This window comes from Haliotis rufescens, unplaced genomic scaffold (assembly GCF_023055435.1).
Source record: "Haliotis rufescens isolate VD_foot unplaced genomic scaffold, xgHalRufe1.0.p SCAF_81, whole genome shotgun sequence".
Classification (NCBI taxonomy): domain Eukaryota; kingdom Metazoa; phylum Mollusca; class Gastropoda; order Lepetellida; family Haliotidae; genus Haliotis; species Haliotis rufescens.
The window spans coordinates 1526890-1553876 of record NW_025964374.1 but is presented as its reverse complement, the minus strand read 5'-3'; the positions used below and the strand labels follow the sequence as shown (position 1 = coordinate 1553876).

Genomic DNA, 26987 nt, shown 5'->3' with positions numbered 1-26987 from the left:
GAGGCTGGAAATAAGCGTCTAGTTTATTTTGCATGCGTAACTTTTTCTGATTTTTTAATTGCCATTTGAAAATTGTATGAAAAGAAATAAAATGTACGTGTTACACATAAATCCGGGTTTTTTTGGCAAGTTTTGACTTCATGTGGTCATTTTGGTAAGCTGGCCCTCCCTTCCCTATCGCATAGAAAGCCGGGAACCACCTTATCATTTTGGCTGCAATAGAAATATAAAAAAATAAGTGTGGTATCCATAAGTGCGACATAACTTAGAGTTACTTCCCTTAGAAGACAGCGAATGGCGGACCAAGCCTCTCACGCTTTGTGTGTTTACAAATACCAATTTTCCTAACCTTACGACAGGCCCAAATCTGTTGTATAATTGTCTATGATGAGCGCTGCGACGGAGCCTGATGCATCGGAAACACCATCTCCGGTCGTGCAGGAAATTGTCAGCAACATCAAGTCGCAGGGCTTGTTTGATGAATTCAGAAAGCAATGTTTAGCAGACGTTGATACCAAAGTATGTTTTGTCACTGTATGTGTGTTATAATTGTTGCGTATTTCATCGAAGGACAACATTGCAGTTTACCGGGCGCGGCTTATAGCAGTAATTAGATAGGCTGCCGGCCGTGTGTCTCACTTCAATCAAGGATGCCCCTTACTTAGATCCTTCGTGCATGTCGGGGGCGGTCGGGTAGCCCAGTGGTTAAAGCGTTCGCTCGTCACGCCGAAGGCCCGGGTTCGAATACTGACATGGGTACAATGTGTGAAGCCCATTTCTGGTGTTCCCCGCCGTGATTTTGCTGGAATATTGTTAAAAGCGGTGTAAAACCAAACTCACTCACTCGTGCATGTCGTGATAGGTCTAGTTGTGTTGGGGTTAGGGTAGGTTACACAGCCCTTGGATCTCCTCTCTGATCAACTAACCTTTTACGATTTTTAGGGTTCGGTACCACTTTCCAATAAAACATGGGTGCACGGGTGGCCCAGTCATCTTACATGTTGTCTAAGACGCCGCGATGCACTGTGCACAGTTGCGTCCCTTGGGCACGCCAGAAACCTATGATTGTGGGTTCGAATCCTGGTTCGCCCTGGTTATGTTTCTAGGTTTGTCAGCAACATACCCATGCTCATGGGTTTCACCAGAGTGGTAAATGTCTGAGACCTGCATCACTTCGGGCTTTCCTCCCACATTAAGCTGACACGCCGCGACATAACTGGAATATTGTTAAAAGTGGTGTTAAAACCAACTTACTCACTCACTCCAATAAAACACTATGGTCGTTCTAATTATTTGTGATAGCGCCTTTGGTAAAAATGGTAAAGATTTGGCTAATTAGATTAACTCTTTAGTTTAGCTTTGCTTCGAGCTGACAATGTGAGTTTGATCCTGCAAGTGGTGCTAATTGAAATCTGAAAAAGTGTGTGCGGTAGAGTGCATTATACCCCATCTATGCTATATCCAGTTTTAAGACAAATATTTAGACAGTATTCTTATATATATTCTATAAGTATAACCATCATAACTGCCATGTGGAATAACAGGAATATTACCATAATGATCAGAGGTGGAATGTAGGCTTTTGAAATGGGAAAACATATTTACCCAGATGGTTAACTTGTATTATTGTATGGCCATGGGGAAGATGTTAAGTTTCATATTGTCCATTTCAAAACTCATTGGGCCACATTATAATTATAAAGTAAGCAGGTAAGGTGCCATTGCACATTTTTTCTGTAGTAACATGGACTCTGAGCCCAAACCCAAACAAATGTATCTTTTTATTACCAGTACATATCTGTTGATTTTTTTATGGTGTTAATATTATATGGACTAAGCTGTTCTTACCATGCTAACAAGAAATTTAGCTAGACTGGGGTTTTATACTAGTGGCTGAACATTACTGAAACCACAGACTGAGCATAGCTGCTCAGACCATGACAGACTGAGAGCAAATGTTCAGCATTAAGCATAAGCACTGACATGGCGGATGTGTATATTTTGGTCTGATTGTTAAATCTTATATGCTGTCTGATCATGTGATGGTGTGGACTTAAATAACATGTACTTATGATATCAAAAAGCATTCTTTGAATATTTTTTTTTTTTTTCCCCCTTGGCACCAGTGGTCACATTTAAAACAGAATATTCTGATGCACTTTGGCTCCAGTATTGTGTATTGTAGTGTTTTAATAAGCTGGTGATACATATTGTATAGTGACAGGTCTTTTCATCCTCTACTTAACACCTGAATAATTATGTTCTCTATTCATTCACTATGATAATGGACTACTGACCCTTCACCATGTTACCATGGTTACCATTGAGCTTGCGTAAAGTTGACATATACAATCAAATCTCATCCCAACTGTGTCCTTTTTAATATTTTGAAACAAGATAACGTGATTAGTGTAAGTAGAAAAGAATGCATAAATAGAACATTATCTTGGGCCACTTGTACTGGAAAGGAAACATTCTGGTGGTGAATGTCAGCCCATAGTAACAGATCATCTGATAAAAACATTCAAGAGACAACTCACTGTCCTCACTGACCATGCTGACGATGGTGACAATGGCGCTAATCCTGCTTACCATGCCTACCCTGCTCACCATGCCTACCATGCTTACCATGCCGAACTTGCTTACCATGCTTACCATGCCTACTATCCCTACAATGCTTACCATGCCTACCATGCTTGCCATGCTTTCCATGCTTGCCATGCCTACCCTGCTTGCCATGCCTATTATGCTTACCATGCTTACCCTGTTTACCATGCCTAACCTGCTTACCATGCCTACCATTCTTACCATTCTTACCATGCTTACCATGCTTACCACGCCTACCATGCTTACAGCATCAGGAAACAAACAGAAACTTACTTTTTAATGCAAATTGTCTGAGTGGCGGGGGCTACCGGTGATGCAGGACATGCTTATCCTTTTCGCGAACACCAATTGCCATCACTGATTTTCAGTGATCCATTCATATCATTTTGACCGCTATTTTGCATTTTACGCCCAATTGAATCCATTGTGGCCGTTAATTGAGACTGATTAATTGTCTGGAGGTGTTGATGTTTAATATTTACAGTGAAAACAAGTCCTTCCAAGTGTTGTCTCTGCTTACCTTGCTAAATGGTGAACTGGAACAAGAAGTAAGAAATAATAGTTTGGCTATCCCTGGAATTTGACGCTTGACATGTTTAGTGAGCATGGTGAGAGTTAGTTGTATTGTATCGCAGATTTACTATCAAGGTAAATATTGTATTTCCACAAGGTGTATCATCATGACCCGTGCATTGTTTGTGAACTGAAGAATTATTTGTTTTCACTTTCCAGCCAGCCTATACTAATCTGAAACAGAGAGTGGAGGCCTACGTTGGGAGGTTCCTGTCTACCACAAAATGGAGTCCGAGTCTCAGCAAGAAGCAGCTGAGAGAGAGTCTCAGGAAACAGATAGATCAGTGAGTATCGGGATGATTGTTTTTTTGTAATATAACACCAAGATGAATTGAAATCATTGAAATAGACTGGTTTCATTTGGAGTGTCGACACTTGTCATGTCAAACTGAAGCAGCTAAGAGAGAGTCTCAGGAAACAGATAGGTCAGTGAGTGTCGGAATGATTGTTTTTTGTAATATGACACCAAGATGAATTGAAATAGACTGGTTTCATTTGGAGTGTCGACACTTGGTGTGTCCTTCCTCTGTATGACAAAGTATAGCAAGGTTATCTTTGTACAAGTTTGATTAAAGGCAAACTTTGCCTTGATCATTTGATTTTTTTACAATCATGTATAGTAATGATTATGTTGAGTGTGTAATATGATTGTACACCGCTTTTAGCAATATTTAGCATTTTCATGGCAGAGGACACCAGAAATGAGCTTTACACATTGTACCCATGTGGGGAATTGAACCCGGGCTTTCGGCATGACTAGCGAATGCTTTAACCACTAGGCTACACCACTGCCCTGATTATGTTCATATGGACTCTATCATGTATATGGCTTTGGAGATGGTTCACTTCCTTCTCTGTATTTCACTTTAATACAGCACACCACCTGCCCACTGAGAACAGCCCCGGGTTACCATGGTTACTTGAAGCCATTTTATTGGATGTTTTGGTCAAAAAGGAAAGTCACACCTCCAATTCTTTCTAATTTAATTACCATGATTACTGTATGTCTTAAAAAGTCTTTGGGATGGAAAATGAGAAAACCCCAAACTTATGTTATAATTTGTGTAACCATGGTCTAGAACACAGAAATAGTGAGGCCCGAATTTGAATTGACAAGATTTAAGGTGTGTAATTTGCTTGAGTTATCTGCCTTAGGTATATGTATTCAAGAGTTGCCTCCCCTCAATCATGGCATGGAGCTTTCAGAGGCAGTTTTTGTGTGGCATTTTGACTTAGACCTTGGAGATGCAAGAAAAGTGGAGAGTGGGTGAAAGTGCCAGCTTGATCTGCCCAGTGTTCCTTTCTCTCTGAATGGGAGTGAAGTCATTTCTTTTTGTCTTTTACTGTGACTTGGAGACCCGTGAAGATTCCGGGGTATAATAGGTCTTCAGCAACCCAGACTCAATTATTTACAGACCGCCGTCATATAGATGGAATATTGCTGAGTGCGGCGTTAAACAACAAACCAACCAACCAACCAACTACTTTGACTTGGCTGCAATACTGCTGAAATGCTGAAAGCAGCATCATAACCTACTCACTCACAAATTAACGTACTCCTCACACACTGTATTCTACAAACTATTCTGCAGGTCTGGAATGCTGAACAATGGCGTGGAGCGAATCATCGAACAGGTTGTGAACCCCAAAATATTCCAGGTGATCAAACCTAAGATTGATGAGGCAGTGTGTAAGCACCTTGGCATTGATCCAAAGGAATACCAGGAGAGACAGCAGCGACGAAAACTGCAACAGCAGCTTCAACATCAAGCAGCACAGCAACAGGCTCAACAGCAACAGCAGCAGGTTGGATCATCGCCTGCTACACCAGGTAATAGTGGACGCTGTGGGGATTCCAGGGTAGACTAGGGGGTGGACTACTAAATACCCCATGTATTTTATATTATAAACAACGTTGTTGTTGTTGTTGTTGTTGTTGTTGTTGTTGTTGTTAATTCCAGGGTAGACTAGGGGGTGGACTACTAAATACCCCATGTATTTTAGATTATAAACAACGTTGTTGTTGTTGATTCCAGGGTATATTAGGGGGATTGGAACTCCAAATACCCCATGCATTTTATATTATAAACATTGTTGTTGTTGTTTTTGATTCCAGGGTAGACATGGGGGGTGGAATACCAAATACCCCATGTAATTTATATTATAAATGATGTTGTTATTGTTTTTGATTCCAGGGTAGACATGGGGGGTGGAATACCAAATACCCCATGCATTTTATATTATAAACATTGTTGTTATTGTTTTTGATTCCAGGGTAGACATGGGGGGTGGAATACCAAATACCCCATGTATTTTGTATTATAAACGATGTTGTTGTTGTTGCAGTTGATTCAGAGCCATTCATGCACTGGCCATTCTGATCTTGCATGTGGAACAGAAGTCTGATTATGATTAATAAAATGTCAGAGCGTTGATTATCTTGAAATAATGCTCACCTGCATTGTAACTCCAGTTACCTCCCTTTAGTCAGTTTTGCTTCATTCTTTGTATTTTTGGTCTCATCTCTTCTTCTTTTTCTCCAGGATTCTCTTCTCCTGAGTATAATGTCATGATGGGAGGATTCACTCCGACTTACCCCCCAGATGGTGTGTGGACTGGACAGACCCCCTTCTCCCCACCCAATGTCAACAACCCTCCCCCCGTCCCTTTCTCTTCCCCTCCCTTCAATTTTGGGATGATGCCCCAGCCCTTCCCATTTATGCCAGGGTGGCCCCCTGGAGTGAACATGTTCAACCACCTACCCCCATTAAATGTCCCACCCCCACCCCTCCCTGGTGCCACTGCTCCCCCAGGAGCCGCTAAAGCCGCACCTTTCATTCCCCCTCCCACAAACATCCCCCCTCCCACAAACATCCCCCCACCTACAACTACCCTGCCACCCACAAACATCCCTCCACCCAGCCTCCCCTTACCTGACGTCTCTGTGCCCCCTCCCAACATGCTTCCAAACCCTGGCAGCAAGACACCCCCACCCCCGGGCACTGTAGACATGGCTCCTATTACCCCAGGGTATGCAACTCCAAGCACCCCAGCTCCTCCAGGAACTCCTGGTCCCCCTGTTATTGCCACACCCCCTACCCCAGCCCCTGTCCCCACAGTCTCACCCTCAGTTGGGGCATTGAATCTCCTGGCTAATGTTAGCAGTTATGCTTCAAAAGAATCAAAACCTGAGGTGAAACCAGCAGAGCCGATTAAAAAGGAACCGTTTACACCTCCACCGCCACCCACAGAACCAAAGATTAAAATAGAGGTGAAGAAAGAAATGGTTGAGAAAGAATCCATCAACGTGGAACCAAGTTTGGAAGAAATCCCCCTACCAGCTGTTCCAGCCCCAAGAGACTTGAAACCACCAGAGACTGAGAAGAAGGAGCCGGAGACGACAGAGACAAAACGACCGTACAAGTTTGCCTGGACTGTGAAGGATGAGGACGAGATGTCGGATGTGACGGTCAGCTCCATCCACACCAGTGATCTGTCATCGTTCGAGGATGAGATGCTGGAATTGTTTTCTGAGAGTGATGATGAGATGGAGGTAACGGAAGAACTGGAAACTGAAAAGGAAACTGAAGGTGAGGTGGATTGAGCTGAATTATGTTTCAGATTCTTGTTTCAATAAAAAAACAAAAACGTTTTCATTGCTTTGATGGAAAAAACCAGTTGTGACTAAATTTTTGTTGAACATGTTGAAAGGCTAGATTTCTTTTGGAGGGCCTTTCATTTTCTACCTGTTGAAGTTATTATCCCCCAACACGAAGTGGAAGGGGGTATAGGAATGGGTCCGTCACTTTTTATTTCTGTAGCAGAACTCAAAAACCATGAGAGATGTCTAAACCAAACTTGGCACATAGATAGGTCTAGTGGTGAACTGGTGCCTTTTGATAGTTTGGGATTTAAAAAAATAATTTTTTTGAGTTTCAATGGCAACAACTTTGATCTTGAAAACCATACCATATTTCTTCACCAAACTTGGCACATAGATAGGTCTAGTAGTAAACTGGTGCCTTTTGATAGTTTGGGATTTTTAAACAAAATATTTTTTGGGTTTCCATACTGAAAATGGTAGTAGTGCTCGTTTCCAGAGCAGATGTTGAAAACTGTACAATATTTCTTGCCTTGCACACAACCGGACATGCCATATTGGCAGGGGATATGAGTATTTCATGCTTCTGTAAATTGTGCTTTCGTTTACGTGGCAAAATCAAAATTGTCTAAAAGATATAATTTGTTCAGTTGAAAGTATGGTCAGATGAGAAAATAGAAAATGATATAATGACAGAAACATTCTGCTCCTGGTGTCATCTTTCTCTGAATAATCTGTAAATGAATTAAGCAGAAGATGAAGATGATGAAAAACCTCCTGGCTTAACAGTGGTTGACATTCTATTCATTTATAGCTGAGAGTGACAAGGGAAGTCCAGAGAAGAAACCCAGTCTGCCGAAGCCCCAGGCAGTTCCTGAAGTAGTGACCAGTAGTGCTGACTCGACATCAACACCAGTCAGACCCCGCAAACTTCTGGCCTTGACCTACAACCTCAGCGATAGTGAGGATGATGAGACCAGGGAAGAGAGGAAGGCTAGAATTGTAAGTTGGCTTTTCATAATTTGGTCAAGAGGTGAGACTATTATCAGATAATGGGTCTTTAGAAACCCATGCTTAACGTTAAAGGCGACTGCTTGTCATAAGCGATGACTAATGGGATCGGGTGGTCAGGCTCACTGGCTTGGTTGATGCATGTCATCATATCCCAACTGCATGCATCGATGCTCATGATGTCAATCACTGGATTGTCTGGTCCAGACATGATTATTTACAGACCGCCGTCATATAGCTGGAATATTGCTGAGTGTGGCGTTTAACAACAAACAAACAAAACAAAATATTATCAGATTAGATATCTCATCATCTAGGTATTTACCCCACCTGTTAATTCAGATGTTACTATTCCAACTTGACCTTGAAATCTGTAAGTGACCTCATTCGACCTCGACCTTTGCTTTCACCTCATTCGACCTTGACCTTCTCTTCTAGGCCAAGGAGAAGGAGGAGCGTTATCTGAAGAGACTGCAACGCCGTGCTGAGCTAGAGGCGAAACGGAAGGATCGAGAGGAAGAGAAAGCAAGATTGAGAGAAGAAAGGAGGAAAGCTAAAGAAGCCAAGGCTGAGTCATCCATTGAGGAAAAGACAGAAGAATCAGGTATGTCCGTCACCTGACTATTACGGTTGTTTGCCAGCACTATACCCATGCTCATAGGTGTACCAATGTGGTTAACATGTACGACCTGTGCTACCTTGGACTTTCATCCCTGATGACTAACCCCTGTTGGGATTCTGGGTTAGAACAGGTCCCCAGCAACCCATACAGTAGTAAGAGGCAGCCAAATCAATCAGGTGGTTCACTCAGTGACTTGGTTGATTGTGTGTCTTCTTACTCCAACGTCTTGGGTCATTGCTGACAATATTGATCACTTGATTGTCTTGTCGATTATTACAGATTATTAACAGGCCACCTGAGATAAATGAGTTCACATAACTTCACTATATTTTTATATAATTTGTTTTAAAATGCTCCATTTTCAGTGAGTAAAACCGAAGAAGAACTGAACACATCCGTGACGTCCATCACCTCAACGACGTCCCAAGATGAAGAAGAAACGAAAACGGAGAAGAAGACCCTTCCTCGGAGAAGAACCAAGAAGCAGTTGAAGGAACAGCTGATGCAACAGAAGGTGATGGAGAAGAAACTAGCTCTCCGACGACAACGCAAACGCAACACACGCTACACCTCGGAGGAGTTCGAGACCATTTTCACCGAAAAGAAACAGCCCTTCAGTAGTCAAAGCTACACCGAAGAAATCATTACTGATGTTGTTGAGGAGACCATTGAGATTGATACGTCCGAGTACGTTATTCCCGAGGAAGTGGAAGTCCAGCCAAACTCACCAGCAACTCCTACACAAGACGAACAGTTCAATCTGGACAGTGTTAGCAATATTCCCTTGCCGGAACAGCCTATCCCCATCGTAGAAGTGGCCCCGCTTGCCAGCACCACTTTGACGGTGGGTCAGTCGGTGCACATCACAAGGTCGCGCAGCAGGTTGAGTGACGACAGTAAAAGTAATGACACTAGTGGCAGGGACAGACCTGCTTCTCCGTACAGTGATATATCGGATACGTCGTCACGGACAGACTCGGAGAAGGCGGCTCCAAGGAGAAAGAGGAACATTTCAGGGGAGAGCAGCCAGTCAGGACAGACCCCAATGCGGCGGTCGCAGAGGACAGTGAGTCCTAACGAAGAAGTGCCAGCGCGGCGAGGGAGAAAAGACTCAGGGAGGTTAGTTGAAGCAGAATTTCATGAACCTGTGGAAATTCTGGTCCCAAGCAACCTGACCCGTGAAGATTCCGGGGTAGAATAGGTCTTCAGCAACCCATTCTTGCCGTAAAAGGTGACTTTGCTTGTCGTAAAAGGCGACAAACGGGATCAGGTGGTCAGACTCGCTGACTTGGTTGATGCATGTCATCGATCCCAATTGCGTGGATCGATGCTCGTGATATTAATCACTGGATTGTCTGGTCCAGACCGCCGTCATATAGCTGGAATATTGCTGAGTGCGGCGTAAAACAACCAACCAACCAACCCAAGCAACCTATACTGGTTTGAAGAACGGACCAAATGGATAGGTGGTCAGACTGGGTGACTTTGTACATTGTGTGTCCTTGTACCCCCAGGGCTTGTTGTTCACAATGTCGATTACTGGATTGTCTTGTCCAGACTATTATTTACAGCCGCAGTCATATTGCTGAGGGGGCGGTCGTGTAGCCTAGTGGTTAAAGCGTTCGCTCGTCACGCTGAGGACCCGGGTTTGATTCCCGACATGGATACAATGTGTGAAGCCCATTTCTGGTGTCCCCCGCCTTGATATTGCTGGAATATTGCTAAAAGCGGCGTAAAACCAAACTCACTCACTCACTCATATTGCTGAGCGTGGTATTAAACAACAAGCAATACAAAACTGAAATTAGCGGAATTTGATATCCTGTAGCCGATTAACTTTGAACATGTTGAAAGTATTGTTGTGCTCAACATGAGAGCAGAATTTTATTAAATTTGAAGTTGACGTTCACCCGCTTCATAAGCTAGTCACTGATAGTGATTGTTTTTTATCCAAAAGTTAATGTCTTAAATGAAACATGTCAACTGTAAACCTTTTATGAAACATCACTCAACATTCATTTTGATCCAGACTCAGTGGTTTTGACACAAAAATCTGTAAAGAGGTCAATTACTTGGACCCAAGAAATGTAATAAGTCAACATGGTCAATGGCTAGAGTCAATTGGCCAAAGTCTGAAAGTTACAAACAGATGAATCTTTGTAACAAATCAATGCAATACTGTTCGTGATTGGATAAATATATACGATCTGGCCAATGAACATCGCGGTTAGAAAGGTGCTTGACCAAGTCACTATAGCTCCTGACAGCATTTCCCTATGATACCGAAAGTATGATGCAAAGACCCGCACTTTATCAGAATTTTAATTATGATTTTTGATGGCTGTGCATTTTATTAAATCTGTACTGTAATCCTCACTATTTTCTTTTAATTAATGAAAGTATGACACATGTGATGCTTTGCTTAGCTTTTCTATCGGTCAGAAGTCTGACTACTTAAACAAACCATCTGTCAAATTGAAATTTTATCGGTCTATGACCGGTGACCGATGGCCATCTGAAACTCTGTGACTGCATTCTTTCCTCAGAGGCAAATCCCCAGATGCAGATGGCAGGAACAAGTCTAGTCAGAGATACAGCACGGACGACCTCTACAAGCCTAGAATCAGTCATCGCAGACCTTTGACGCCACCTGCCGCCAAGGAGTCACCAGATACGCCAGTCAGAGGTCTTCGTAGTGGGTAGGTGGACGTTGCTTGGGGGAGCAATATTGAATATATTTACCGTATTCGACGTAATAAGCACCCAGGGCACTCTCAAAATTAGAAATAGGGGGCTCTTATTTGAATATTATTTTGGTGAAAAAAATAGAGTTGAAAGAGAAATTTCGTGGTTTATGCTGACAGCCTGAAATGTTTATGTACGACAGATATATATTTCCAGAATTAAATGCCCATAATTAAGTGTGCATATAACACATGAGTGCGTATTATACGCGAATAAATAAGTCTTGCGTACATTGATCAATCGGAAGGGGTGCTAATTGGGATTGTTAACTAGCCAATATCTCAGCAAATGTCGCCATGGGCGCTTATTAGAGCGGGGCGCTTATTTCGTTGAATACGGTAGTATATTCTTGCCTTCTTGATTTTCCTGCATCTGTGACACTATATGAAAATGCATCTGTAATAAATGCATTTAGTTTCTGCTTTTCAGCTAGCATGGCTTGATTCAATTAATTCTTGTTTTGAGGCCTTTCAATTTGTGAAATTAGGGGAGCCAGAATTGGACAATAAAACAAAGTAACTTTCTGTAACCAATTTTTCTGACTGTAACCATGATAACCATTCTATTACAAAGCTATTACAGTGGTGCAATATATTACAATTAGTATGGGGAATTCCTTATAAAATCATGATTGATGATTTGATCGTCACAATTGATCAGTGAAATTAATCGGTTGTCATTTTGCTTTCTCTCAGTATTTAGTAAAACTAGATCACACTTAAGAAACACTAGTCCTTACTTCAGCACTTTATTTTGCAAAAAGGACACTGACATCACTCTTTCTCACTTTTTTCCCTAAGTTGTAATGTAAGTAGTGAATAAGCCCCCTCAAGAAACAAAACTATCACATGTTTTTTCTTAGAAATTAAAACTAAAAAGGTACAAAAACTTTTGGCTCTTTGTAGGGCTTCCACGAGTCCAAATTTTTGGACTCGAGTACCCGAGGGGTGAAACTCGACTCGTACTTGAGTACCCGAAAATAGGACGTCCTTTAAGAATATTGGTTCATTAGATCAAAATTGCCATCTAAAAGTATTAAAACATGTTATAAGTATAATTGAACTGCACTGAAATGTAAATAGAGAGCGTCCACGGAACTTGTTTATCTGTCAAAGTGTATGGAAGTGTTCAGTGTTAATGTTTGCTTATAACTGCACTAATCTTAATCACTACCTTCAAAAACATTACGTCACGTCTACAAATACTACAATACATATTGAACACAAACCAAGCTTTTTTCTGACGATCAGTGTTTCATTCGACATCTGCCAACAAGCACGAACAATAATTTGCAGGAAGAAAATCGATAATGTGCATCACGTGACATACACGTATACACAGCTGCTGGGCTGCAAGACTAAGGCCGCTAAATATGGAAATGAAGTACTGTAAGTTCATTCATTCATGAGTTGGTCACGTTGTCAAACTGTACCAAACTGTTGACCTGTCGCTTGATTTGTAAGCACTGAATTAGCACATATATATCAGCTAATCAGTTGTTAATCTGTGTAAGGGAATACACTTGGCATTTGAGTCAGAGCAAAGAAGCAATAATCGCCTTGATACATTCAATTTCTTAAAGTCGGGAAGGAAAAACAATAACTACGTCTATTGTATGTGACATTCTCAATTGTTCTAATGTACATCTACTTTCTACAAAGAATACATTATTCAAACAATATTTTTTTATGCTTTAATCAATATATTGATGAACAATTGAACATTGAAACAGAGTGATCTCCCCTTATCAAGTACTCGAGTCCTTGATAACGGATTCGAGTCCCAGTAAAACCGACCCGGCCCCGAGTACTCGAGTACTTGTTGAAGCCCTAGCTCTTTGTTCACATAACTTGAAGACAGGACAAAATCATATGTGTTCAATCAATCTTTGATTATCAGAACACCAATTATTACAACGCTATTGTAAATCCCCCCCAAGAAGCACCTCTGTTGAGATTTTGTATGGATACCACATGATTAAGAACATTATTGTCATTTCAGTCGACAAAGGAGTTCACCTGTGGTTGCAGAAGCAGTAAAAAAGATAGACACTCCTGCATCCAAGTCAACAGCAGATGAAGCAGAGAAAGGCACACGAGACACTGAGTCCCCAGCTGTTGAAATAGTCAAAGTTGAGATGCCCCAGGAACCCAAAGGAAGTTCAAGGTCAAGTAAACCTGACCGGCGGCGGCGGCGGAGGAGGAGGAGGAGGAGTGAGTCAGATTCAGATTCAGATTCGGAGCGATCAAGACGGAGGAAGAGGCACAGCTCTGATTCATCCAGCAGATCAGGAAGTTCGGACAGCAGACACCATCGCAGACACAGACATACCAGCTCCAAGACCAGCCAGTCAGCTAGTTCAAGTGAAGAGGAGGAGACTGATGAATTTGGGAGAATTATCAGACGAGGCGGTCGGAAGAAGTCTCGCACTAGGAGCAGAAGTAGAAGTAGAAGCAGCTCCAGCACTTCTCGTAGGTCACGGTCAAGGTCGTTGTCAAAATCAAGATCAAGGTCAAGGTCAGTTTCAAGGTCAAGGTCAAGGTCTGTTTCCCCCAAAGAGAGAAAGAGACGTAGAAGCCAGTCCAAAGAGAGAGGAGGACCACTCCAGTCATGTTCGGATATCAGCTCCGGATCTGATTTTGGGGACATTGTGGAGGAAGAGGATAAACGTCCATGTGCAAAGACTCCGATTGACAGAGTTGACTTCGGTGAAGCAGAGAAGAGGCTGCGAAGGGCTAGACTTGCTGATGTGGACTTTGGTGAAGCAGAGAGAAGGACTAGACAAATGGACATGAGGCCTATGGACGTTAGACCTATGGACATGCGGCCTATGGACATGCGGCCTATAGACATGAGACCAATGGACATGAGACCCATGGACAACAGGTTGAGGAAAGGACACATGTTCTTTGGAGAAGCAGAGAGACGTTCAAGACAGTTGTAAGAATTTTTATAGTTTTCTGTTTCTGATCTGTTTACATTTGGCTAACTCGTCTCTCTCTTCCAAAACATTTGGAACTTTAAGTTCCTCATCTCTTTCAGTAGATTTTACTCTCAATCTCATTGAAATCAGATCTTAGTTCTCTCTACCGCTAAACAAAACGTTAACCATGTTTACACAGGGTATTCCAAACAGCAGTTACAGGTTGTATGAATGTTTCTGTCAAAGTCACCGGCTATCTCTCTTTTCAATGGGATAATCATTTAAAATGGACGACACCTTCCATAGGAATTACTGCCATACAATCTTGCCCATCTTATACACATTCCAAATTTTCTTTCGTTCAGTTTTCAGATTTTGAGTCGAGAAAGTTGTCAAAATAGTTTTCAAAGTGTAGTCTGGAATGGCCATTTTGAAACTACATGTAGTGTAGAGTTCAAGAAACCTGCTTTCTGATTTGCTAATGTCGACTTCTTGTTCGTCATTTCATTGGTTGGTCAAAGTTTGTGAAGATCATTCTGATTCTACCACTAATGAGATGTCCTCAGACCTTTGTGTAGCATTAGTGAGCACTGATATCTGATACTCATGTGATTGATTTCTATTTGTATGTGTTGTCTCATGTTGTTATGTCAAGCTTTGTAGACCCAAACCCCCTGGGGGGATTCCGGGCTAGTGGAGGTCCCCAGCAACCTAAGCTGGTTGTCAGTGGCAACCACAGGGTCAGGGTCTGTGACCTGGTTGATTCCAGGTCATTGTATCCTGACTGTGTGGATAGTTTCTCACAATATCAGTGACTGGATTGTCTGGCCCTGGCACTAGTATTTACAGGCTGCCGTCATATAGCTGGAATATTCCTAAGTGTGGAGTTAAACTACAATAATGAGACCCAAAAGATTTATTACCAGACTCTGGGTTTGGACTTGTTGGTGTTTAATAAGCCTGGCCCTGACTTGACTATTTACAGGCTGCCATCATATAGCTGGAATATTCCTAAGTGTGGAGTTAAACTACAATAATGAGACCCAAAAGATTTATTACCAGACTCTGGGTTTGGACTTGTTTGTCTTAAATGAGCCAACTGGTTAATGTAGGTTCGATATGTAGCCATTCAGTTCAAACATCAGGTGAAAAGACTTGTGTTTGTCCTTTGGAAATCTGAAGCATATATCTTGTAATTTCCTCATGAATTGAACGGTTGTATCACATCTTTATGCATGTTAAAGATTTCTTCATATATCAGTGACTAATAAATGTCAGGTGCGGTCGGGTAGCCTACTGGTTAAAGCAATCGCTTGTCACGCCGAAGACCCGGGTTCGATTCCCGACATGAGTACAATCTGTGAAACCCATTTCTGGTGTCCCCTGCAGTGATATTGCTGGAATATTGCTAAAAACGGCGTTAAACCATACTCACTAATAAATGTCACCGATCTGTGTCATTGTTTTAGCTGGAATGACAATCTTTAATGTCTTCATTTAATAAGGTTGATGTTGTTTTAAATTTAACATCTAAATCTGATGCATTCTCAATGTGTGTTTCCTTTCCAGGTCCATAGCCAAGAACTCCCCTCAGTATTTCCGGGAGTGGCAGGCCCACCGATCTCCTCGCGGCTCCATGGAAAGCAGATCTCCTCCCCGGTCCCGCTCCCCACTCGGATCCTACAGCAGTGGGTCGGAGAGCTTCAGCAGACCTGGAGCATCTCCAGGACGTGGTTGGGATGATATGGGACGTCCAGCGCAATTCAGGGAAGGATCTTCATCTCCTCTGAAGCGGCCTGTGTCTCCAGATATGAGAATGAGAGGCTCCCCTATGCGTCATCTTCCATCACCTCCTTCACCCGACATGAGACATGCATCACCAATGATGATGAGGAGAGGCTCCAGTCCTGAAATGAGGCGACCTCCGTCTCCTCTCGAACCTCGTATGACGCGTGGTAGAAGGCCCATATCTCCAGACGACCTCATGGACCAGCCACCATCACCGCCAGATATTTACAGATCACCTTCACCAGACTCACCACCGGGTATTCGAAGACAGTCTCGACGCCCAGCATCCCCACCTGATCATCGACGTCCCCCATCACCACCAATGCAGCCCAGACGCCGTCCTCCATCACCTCCTGATATTAGACACTCACCTGGCAGACGCCCCCAATCCCCTCCCATGCCAGGTAGACAGTCATCCCCAGAGCTACGACGCCAACAATCGTCACCTGGCCGCCGACCAGTATCTCCTCCAATGAGTGGCCGCCGGCCAGTATCTCCTCCAATGAGTGGCCGCCGGCCAGTATCTCCTCCAATGCCTGGCAGAAGACCAAATTCTCCTCCACTACCTGGCAGAAGACCACCCTCTCCACCAATGCCTGCCAGGCGACCTGTGTCACCTTCAGATCTCAGACGTCCTCCATCATCACCACCACGGAGGCCGCCATCCCCCGAAACACCTCCAGATCTGTGTCACCAACCTCCATCACCTGGGAGACGTCCACCATCACCCATGGAGGAATCTCCATCACCTCCAGATCTTCATGGTCCTCCATCCCCACCAGAGATGAGACAAACTCGACTATCAAGCTCAGAGTATACTGGACCACGAACAAGAAGACATGCTCCTTCGCCCACAGAAATGATCACCCGTGGACGCCATACCAGAAGCCCTCTTCAACCCCCTGAACCGATGGGCCGAGGACGAAGGGGAGCAAGTCCTTCTGTTCCTGGTGCAACAGTAGGAAGACCTCGGAGAGTAAGAAGCCCTTCACCCCCTGAGGTCACAGGTCGTGGTCGTCGAACTAAGAGATCGCCAAGTCCCCCTCCTCTTATGGAAGGAATTGGGCGTGGGAGACGAGGCAGAAGTCCTACAGCCATGTCTCCACGGCCACCTTCCCCTCCACTCACGAGGATGGAAAGAAGGGGTCAGAGACCTCCATCTCCACCCTCGCCAATTGTGAGGGAAACGCGACGACAGAGAAATGCATCACCTCCTCCACAACCAACAGTAACTCAGCGAGAGACACGATCCATGGCTGCACCGCCCGTGAGAGAAACGAGAAGTCGACGAGAGAAGAGTCCACCAACCAAAAGAGCCAGAAGATGAAACTAAACAAACAGTTGTGCAGAAATTGTTGAGGGTTCGACTGTATGAGAAATTCTCCATGATAAATCAGGGCGGTGGGGTAGCCTACTGGCTAAAGCGTTCGCAGGTCATGCTGGAGACCCAGGTTCGATTCCCCACATGGGTACAATGTGTGAAGCCCATTTCTGGTGTTCTCCGCTGTGATATTGCTGGAAAATTGCTAAAGGCGGCGTAAAGACATATTCATTCACTCATGATAACTCCATCACTAGGAGCCAGGAAATGAAGAAAGACATGTTGCTGTGCTATGGGTGCAGCCTAGTGGTTATAATGTCGGCTTGTCACACCCATCAAGCTGTAGTTCCCAGCACGTTACAATGGCATGCTATTCAGGGAAAGGTGGGATAAGACCTCCCTCAGTGGGTGGAAATGGTGTAGATTAATAATGGTAAGCTTTCCGCATCATAATCCCAGCTACAGTGCCCACACTGAACAACAATGTTTTGCAATACTTTTAAATGTGCCGTTAGTCTTCAAAATTCATGCTAGCCCGAGACTACAAAATTTGGCTGAGGACCAGAAACAAATGCAGTTTTTGCCTCCAGGTGCAAGTCGACATATTAAGCAACCTGTTCCAGCAAGCGTCCCCAACATTTTACAAACATATTGTCATGTTTCCTTTATAAGATAACACATATATTTCCTTCCCCACTACTGTTCATACTCCTTAAAGCTTTCTTGTAAGTGCCCATCCTATGAAAATTGTATGAACCCTTGGCACTTACTTATTCAAATGGGGCAGTGGGGTAGCTCAGTGGTTAAAGCTTTAGCTTGTCATGCAGAAGGGCTGGGTTCGATTCCCCACATGGGTACAATATGTGAAGCAATTGCAGTGATATTGCTGGAATATTGCTAAATACAGTGTAAAACTCTCTTCTAAGTCACTGTACATCTTCACCCATTGATCCCAGTAGATAATGTTTGTTCGAGATAGCCCTGTGTTCAAATGACATTATCACGAATCAATACCAATTATAATCAAGTTTGTAAAATACTGTAAAATATTCCCGTTTTGTATTCTGTAGGGCTGTAATGATGCTCTTCACAATTCTTGGTTACACAATTCCAAGTGTCATCGTGATGTTATAGCAATACATTAAGATACATGTCATGTTAAGGAAATAAAGTTTAAAATTCCCTGTTCTGATGTTTACAAGAATTCTCAAGCCATCGTTAGTTTCACTCAAGTTTATTAAATATGTCTTGGTTTGGTCTCTAGCCATTCCCATTATGTGACGAGTGTTGAGTTTTCATGCATCTTATCATGTTTAGTATCATAGCCTTACCTTCGTACCATATCTCCCATTGCCACAATGTGTGTATTGTTACACCTATGAAGATCCTGGTCTGCTGCAAACCATGCTTGTTGTAAGAGGCGACTAACGCTATCGGGTGGTCAGGTTCATTCACTTGGTTGATGCATGTTATGTCCAATGTTCATTATATCAATCATTGGATTGTCTGGTCCAGACTTGATCATTTATGGATTGACGTCATATAGATGGAATATTGCTGAGTGTGGCGTTAAATGTAGTTTGACATTCTATTGTAGTGCTATTTAGATTGTACATTCGATTTCACACACATTTGATGAAATGTCAGAAAAAAGATCATGTTTATTAATAGTTTTGCATGACTTGTCTTTGACATGTTATTGTAAATAATGGTGTAAATATTCAGAGCATATTATAATGTCAGAAACAATATGCATTTTGTTATTTGTTTGGAGTAGAATTTGTTCCTTTCTTTGAGACTGCCTCTATGGTCTAGTGGATAGTGTCTGCCCAGAAAGCAGAAATTTAGTGGTTCGATTTCCGCACTTGTACCGAACGTTAAAAGATGGTACTTGTTGTTACCTTGTCTGGGATAAAACAAGGGATGATCAGCTCGGGAGTCTGAATGGGTGTCTGTGTTATGTTGTGGCATGGCATCTAAGTGGGTGGCACTATAAAATGCTCGTCACTTAGTGCAATATTGAAAGAGATTATAAAACGCCCATTTTTCTTCACCTCCTATCCTACAAACTTGGATCAAGGTGTGGGAGTTTGATGGCAGAATGAGTCCAAGGAACCCAGGCTTGTCATAAAAGCAGGACCGCCTCCGTGGTCTTGTGGATTGTCTGGTCCAGACTCGATTATTTACAGATCACCGTCATATTGCTGGCATATTGCTGAGTGCATTGTTAAGCAACAAACAAACACAATCTTAAGAGCAGACTAATTAGGTTAGGGACCACTTCCGTGGTGTAGTGGATAGAGTGGAAGGTCGGTAATTCAATCCTCTGGCCACGTCATACATTCAGAGATGGTACTTTTTGTTACCCTGCCTGGTGCTCCGCATTAAGGGATAAAAACAAACAATGGTTGGATGGAGTCAAGGAAGGTGTACACAGTGATCAAAATAAGCGCCCGCCCAGAGGCCAGTGGCAGGTAGATCTCGTGTCGGGCCTGTACTTTGCATGGGTAAGTTGTACGGGTTCTTATGGGTTCAGTAAATTAATGTGTTTATTTATTGACACAGTCTGCTGCAGTTTTCAAATGAGGACCTGAAGAGTTTACTCGGGGCCTGCAGCTTCTAAAGTCTGGGGTCCTGATGGCAGTCTGGCATTTCTTTATGTCAACACTGTGTGTACATTATCCCCATTATCATTGGATGCAGATCTCGGGTGTACACAGTGTGCAAAATAGCTGCTTGCCCGATAGCCTGTGGCTAGCAAAATTTTCTTGGCCAAATGATTCTGAAATGTCCCGAGACCGACTGGCTACTGAAATTGTAACTGTGATTTTCTTAGGCCCACCTCTTTGTTGATAAAAAAAAGAAAGTTCCATTTCTGTAGATCTGTATGACCATCAAAATTGTTCAAAAATAATTCATATCCATATCGAAGCGAGGTGGCAAGGTAGTGTGATCAGAGATCCCCTCATAATATCTGACTTACCTTTAGGGGTTACCTTATTGATTAGGGGTTACCTTGTCTCATATAAAAGCAAGTGAAATTGAAACTGGCTGCTAACTTTAATGGCTAGCTAGCCCCCCTGGCCAGCAATATTGAGACTATTTCACACACTGGTACCTTTGGGGGCGAAGTTTAAGCTCCAAGTATGGTATAAATTTGTAAGACATTTTCTTATACTATCCCCATATCATAATTGCCCTAATAAGAGCCCTTGGCTCCTTGTCAAAGGAGGGACCCTTCTTAAAACCATACACAAATTAAATGTATTTTCAGATATCGAGCGGTAGAGAAGAAAGTCACATTTTCAGTGGTATTCCCCTTCTGAAATGTTTAAAGTTTTTGTCTCATATGGGGCGCTTACAGAGATTACAGATAGGTCTTATACTGGGGCACTTATAAAGATTTCTTAAAGGCTGATGTAGACAATGGTGAGGAGAGGTTTAACGTCGCGTCCAAGATTATTGCACTTATATAGCGACGTGCATGCACGTGTGTGTTTGTGGCTGCTTATACTAGTCTGGACTGATGCCGATTTATAGTGCTAGCTCACTGAGATACCATGCCGCAGTTTAACATGAATACCCCACTCAGACACAGTATACTGACTCCGAGCCGACCAGTCCTTGTTTTAGCCCCTTAATGCCGAGCGCCAGACAGGGTAACAACAAGTACCATCTTTTAACATCTTTTGGCATGACACGGTTTGGGATCGAACCCCGGACCTTCCGCTCTCCGGGCGGACGCTCTACCACTAGACCACGGAGGCGATCTTGATGTAGACATTGGCCAGGTGGTTCTTATTGGAGCAGGGTCTTGGATCCTTTGCTGACAAGATTACAAGTTGTAGTAAGGCTCACATCTTGCCGTCTTGATACTAAATTATACCTCGCTCACATTAAAATTTACCCTTCAAGTAACAAGGCTGCAAAAGCACAACAAACATCAAAGAAATACTTCAAGGACATTTATTCTGACATACTTGTATACATACACACACATTCATTTCTGTGAGTATATAATGTCATATTTGCCCAAGAATCCACCCCATCAGACATCCCACTCACAAGCCCCCTACACTACAACCCCCTTCCCCAGAAGTCCAATAACCCACCCTTGATTCATACAATTCTCTCTCCTCAATCCCATTTACCTCCCACAGTCCACCCTTTAATCCCCACCCCCCAGTCCCATCAATTTCTATCTCGCTTCAGCCTTACCCCACATAACCACAATATGGACGACAAAGCATGAACTAAACACTGTAGACCGCCAAAAGCTGTTACAATGTACAAGTTTGGCTCTAATGAGATAGTAAATAATACAGTTTATTCAACCAATGGATTGTTGGATTATATTCACTATGGTTGAAAGCTTACTATGGATACTATAGGGTACAATGTGTAGGTTGTCATGTTTTTGATGTTTTGTAATGAAAGTGTTAACAATACTGATGGTCTGTATGGACATGAGGACTTAGGCCAGACACTTTCTAAAACTTAGTTTACGAATCCGCAAAACAATTGAAAAATGATATGTTAAAAATAAAATAAAATGAAAAGCAGAGTTTTTTATTCTGCCTACCAGAAATAAGGAAAATGTTAAAAAAATTATCAAAAATTACATTTGAAATTGGAATTGTTTAATGCATTTTTTCGACCTACCGACCTGAGGTTTTGGGCCGAAAACCTGTAAACCAAAAACAAAAATAAGTCTGGGCTTAATGAACTATATATTATGCCACAAAATAATCTAAGAGTCAACAATAATACAAGACATGTTAAACGAGTTTGCAATAAGGTCTTATGGTTTTTTTAGTTGGTTTACGAGACAGACCAACCAAAAAAATAAAACGCAATAAAAGAAAGAAAAATGACATTGGACCAAAGTGTTTTGGCCTGATATTATTAGTGAAATGAAACAAACCCACAAGAGACACCCACAGTTGTTCATGAGAAATGGTACCGGTAAATAAAACATATAAAAATCTATATTCTACCCAAAAAAACTTTGGTATCTTGCCATGTTGTTTTTCATTCATTAGTAGCATTATTATGATCTTTTTTCGACCACCTACATCAAATTTTGGACCAATATTTTTAAAACAACTAGTAAAAATAAAAAGGCCAACTTCAATTTAATGAAACTAAACACTCGGCCTCAACATGGAGAAAAACTCATAAGTCTTGAAGGACAATAAGCCACTTTGGAATGGCATCCTTCGTTAACTTTTCCTCATCCTCATCAGCTATGAAAAATATCTCAGGCACCGCCCGCTTCCTCACAAATTCCGCCGCATGTTTCGTTTTTGAAAAAAAATAAAAATACTTAAATATTCCAAATCCAACAGTAGTCAAATACTGTATTCCACTATTTTACTCATCAAGGAATACATTTATGTAGGGAGGCCCTTTCCCAGGTTGGTGGTACACAACTGTTTATTTGGTTACATACTAGTTTGAACAACCAAAAAAAAGACACTGCCCGCCCACACTATACATGTATTTTAAAAAACCATTTCTGAGAACCCATTCTTTTATTTTATTAAGCCTAACAAATAAAAGCATTGCACAGACAGCTAAAAATCAGACCGCTCCTGAGGATGATACCTTGTTTTACCTTCTATATCATATATTTTTTCAAAAATTCTCTTAAATGTTTCCCCAACATGTTCTATCTTTGAAACCTTTACGTTTTAGAAATATATGTCATATTGGGGAATTTGTATTCAATGTATGAAAAAGGACTCATAAAACATAAAAACAATGCAAATCAGAAATAGATTACTCTGTAAGATCCATGGTAACACATTGACTTATGCTTCAACCAAAAACAACAATCACTCAAATGAAGGCCAGGACAATGCAGGAAATATCCCTGTTCATTCAAAAACACCAACAAGTTTTTGATAACATCAAGACTTGAACAACACAAAGATACATTAATCTCTGTAAATGCCTTATTTCAAATTGAATGAAAGATCTAAGTTCCAAACTGCTGAAGAAACAAGTGGTATTTTTTATAATAAACCAATGAGAAATATGATTGTTTATAAAACAATCTGACTGTTGATAAAATAAAGGTGCATTAGGCCGAAAAAGAAAAGAATTATGTTTCTGGTCCTTTGCTTTGATGATGCAGCATTTTTTGTTTTTGCTTTTTTCCCCCTTCTATTTATTAAGATCTGCTGACATGCATGGCTCAAGGGCAACAATACTCGATTATAGTCCATAATGAGCAAATTTTGAATCCGCAAAGAAAAAAACCCATCCATATTTCAATACTTTCCAAGTTGGAGGGTGGTTGCCCTTTAACATTTGGAGGAGAAACTGTTGTCTCTGCTAATAAAATGCCCTTTTTTTGGCAATTCATTAACGTTCAGTAGTGTGATGTCTAAACTGCACTTGACAAGCCCAAAAGGATGCAAAATCTTCCCCCACACACAACCTGCACGGACTGGAGCGGCATTGTGTATTTAGTGAGTTTGTACTTTCGTTTTGGGGGAAGCAGATTAGAGTTACCTGCCCTTTATTAAAAAATCTGGTAAACAAACAACCAGTCGTAGGGGGTTGAAAAATACCAGAAACATAATCTTTAAGGGGCGGCCTTTGTTATCTGTGCATTCCCCACAACTATTTTTCAGATCTTCACTTAACCTGTATAGGGTGATGGTGATACATGGTGTTTAACTTGGCAGTAAATGAATCAAACTTACAAGAATACAAAATAAATTCAATCATAACAGCAAGCAACATTAAGTAGAGCATAACAGACATACCTACACAGACCTGAACAAAGTTGCATTTAATAAGCAATTAAATAACTTGTAATGAAACAATGACACAGATTGCTTTGATCCTTTGACCAATGATAGAACAGAGACGTGACTCTCATCCAATCAAAATCTTGTAACATACACTACTCCAAAGAGGTTGATACAGGACACAAGATTTGTTCATATTACTATAGTTAATCTGTCACATCAGATAACCATAGTAGAATGAACGAATTGGGTGTTCCCTAACTTCTTTTGAGTAGCATATTCGATCAGTCTCAAGTTCCCTTCTCACAAACATTTGATTGTTCATTTCCCTACGGGCTTGAGTGAGTGAGTTGGGTTTAACACCAATTTAAACAATATTTCATTATATCATGCCTCATGGCTTTTGTACAAACTGTGACAGGACAACCAGCAGTAACCCAGATCTTAGTCGTTTAATACTTTGGTGAAACCTACATGGGTGTGTTGCCAACAAACAAAAGACAGTAATCAAGGTGAATCTATGATGTGAACCAACAATCGGTTGATCCTGGCATGACCAAGGGATGCAACTCTGCTTAGTAAATTGCAACTCCCTGGGTCCTCCCTCTGGTCCTGTATGTTTTGCAAACCAAAAGCTCCTAGCTGGAAACTACAGTAGTGTTATCTGTACGCTTTCTGTCCTGGATATTCTTGACAATCTGTGCATCCTAGTAGAAGCCTCAGACTCATCATCAGATGTTGTTAGGAAAATCTTATCTGTATCAGTTCCTCAGAACTCCTGATCAAGCCAAGCTCCTTACAGCAAAATCTGGTTTGCTCAGCTCTCATTACTATCGCTCCAACCAGTCACAGCTGACCACTGTTCCAGGATGCCACAACCATGCATAGAGTTTAACTCTCAACGGACTGGCTGTTATGTTTACAAACAAATGATGTGATGCCAAATACTCCTATCCCAGTTAAATTAGTTTGTTATTTGTCAATTTGAATTTCCACTTAAGGAAGAAGTTGGATGCTTTTCCGTTCATCTGCGATCTCAAACCAATCTGATTAAATTCATCTGGGCAAGAGTAAATAAGTCATAAACCTTTCCTCAAATGACAAAAACGACAATCCCACAGACATACCACAAATATGAATGTCACTACATTTCATAATTTGGGGTTAGGAGATATTTCACTATTCTTGTAATGGTCGCTTCCACATTGATGGCAGCGATGATCCTTGCAGGGTACTGAAAGTGTCACGCACTGTGAAGGAGTTTGCAAAGGGAGGTAATAAATCTGGGTATTCCTGCTCATCTTGCCACCACATCCCCATATGTAAACAAATGATGTAAAATATTACAAAGTAGCACTGAATCAACAAATACACATAAAAAGATAAAGAATTCATCACACTGACTTGTCCACTTGGTGACCATGTTCTACCTCTTATTTAGCAAGTTACCGATGGACAATATGCCACGATTATATGACGTTCTATACTCCTCAAAAGAAGCTAAAGACCACCTGATTCTCTCATATTGCTACAGTTAATCCGTCATGGCATAACAGATTTACTATAGTAATATGAAAGAATAGGGCGGCCTTTAATTTGTTTTGAGTAGTATATCTTATAACATACATAGGCATTATCCCTTGTGGAAATGAATGTACAATATACATACTGTGTTGCACATGGGATAAAATTCTAATGAATTACTACCATACAAATGATGATAAATATATATATCTACCTGTCCTAAGTGACATGGTGTTACAGTCTGTATGCACTATAACACATAACTTAACAATATGAGGAAACAAAATCATAACAATTGTTATAGATGACTTGTAAGATGGGATATAATCTGTGAAAAATAAGACTTATTTGAAAATGCAATGGCCAGAAATCTGTTTTCTGTGTATTTCCCACTGGACTCGTATATCAAGTCTTTGCTCCAACAAGCACACTGACATTTACAGTGTAACAGTATCCCCAAATTACAACACACAGCTTCTTTCCAAGTGCAAAGCGTTGAAGGTGTTGCATCTGCCAATCATCACTTTGTCCCTTCTGTAAGTGACAAGTTTTCAGTCACTAAAATATTTCCAATAGCACACAGTAAATGGGATAACGAGCATAAGAGTTATCTCCCTTCCAATGTCTATACTGGACATCAAGCGATGTCAAAGAGTTATCTGCTCTTGAAATATTTTGTCAAGAGTTGTCTCCCCTGAAGATGACCAAGTTTAGAGTGATCTCCCTTGTGATGACTCTTCATCACATTAGTTGCTTCAAGGCCTTTTAAGGCTGTCAGAGCCCTTCGTCATGAACCTTTGGTAGACACATGGCTTATTGGCCATGATATGAATGCCACAGTAGAATAATTGTCACCATCACTGAATCATGTGAAGGGCTAAATCTCATCAGGCAGGATTGTGATACAGAGTTTTTTCTCAGGCCAACTGAACGTCTTTGGGCACATCATCTGGAATATGAGATAATGTGTCTTTAAAATAATGTTATGAATATATTGCATATTCCTCAACATGAAAAACCCTTTTGATACCAAAAAATATTATTTAATGGTGCAGACATTCACTGTGGCCTTAAAATATGTCTACACCAGTCAAACTAGTGGTTGAAAACATGACCACATCAGCATGCTCAGACTATCACCACATTAAGTGCCTCCCATGATTGTCTGATCTTGGCATGACCAAGGGATGCAACTCTGATTAATAAATTTCAATGCCTTGGGTCCTCCCTCTGGTCTTGAGTGTTTTGCAAACCAAAACCTCCTAGCTGGAAACTACAGTAGTGTTATATGTACACATTCTGTCTTAGATATTCTGTACAATCTGCACGTCCCAGTAGAAGTCTCAGACTTAACAACAGATGTTGTTAGGAAAATAGCATCCGTATGGAGTGACATGGGAGTGGGGACCAATACAGCATGGAAGCCTATATGGAACCTGTCCGAGGAGTCTTGTGCAAGCAAACTTGGGAGATGAGGTGAAATGGGGTTAAATGTCGCATTCAAGATTATT

At 41.7% G+C, this 26987-nt stretch overlaps 2 protein-coding genes across 4 annotated transcripts in view; one reads left to right on the top strand and one right to left on the bottom strand.

Moving 5' to 3' along the window:
* The first annotated feature begins 289 nt into the window (after positions 1-289).
* Positions 290-18940, top strand: LOC124142027 (serine/arginine repetitive matrix protein 2-like). 2 transcript variants are annotated; one of them, XM_046510268.2, is made up of 11 exons: positions 290-519; positions 3340-3464; positions 4773-5011; positions 5724-6770; positions 7596-7783; positions 8231-8396; positions 8780-9533; positions 10961-11113; positions 13161-14099; positions 15652-16327; positions 16358-18940. In XM_046510268.2, exons 1-11 carry the CDS (start codon positions 385-387, stop codon positions 17195-17197), a joined length of 5262 nt encoding a protein of 1753 aa, XP_046366224.2. In that variant the 5' UTR covers positions 290-384; the 3' UTR covers positions 17198-18940. The 2 variants fall into 2 exon arrangements, with proteins under 2 accessions (XP_046366224.2, XP_046366223.2); XM_046510267.2 differs by having other exon boundaries at positions 15652-18940.
* Positions 18941-21143: 2203 nt separating this feature from the next.
* Positions 21144-26987, bottom strand: part of LOC124142029 (suppressor of fused homolog) — a 48224-nt gene continuing 42380 nt past the window's right edge. For both annotated transcript variants that reach the window (XM_046510269.2, XM_046510270.2), the window contains exon 12: positions 21144-26425. In XM_046510269.2, the coding sequence (XP_046366225.1) occupies positions 26354-26425 (72 nt within the window). In that variant the 3' untranslated portion in view covers positions 21144-26353. The remainder of the gene's footprint in view (positions 26426-26987) is intronic.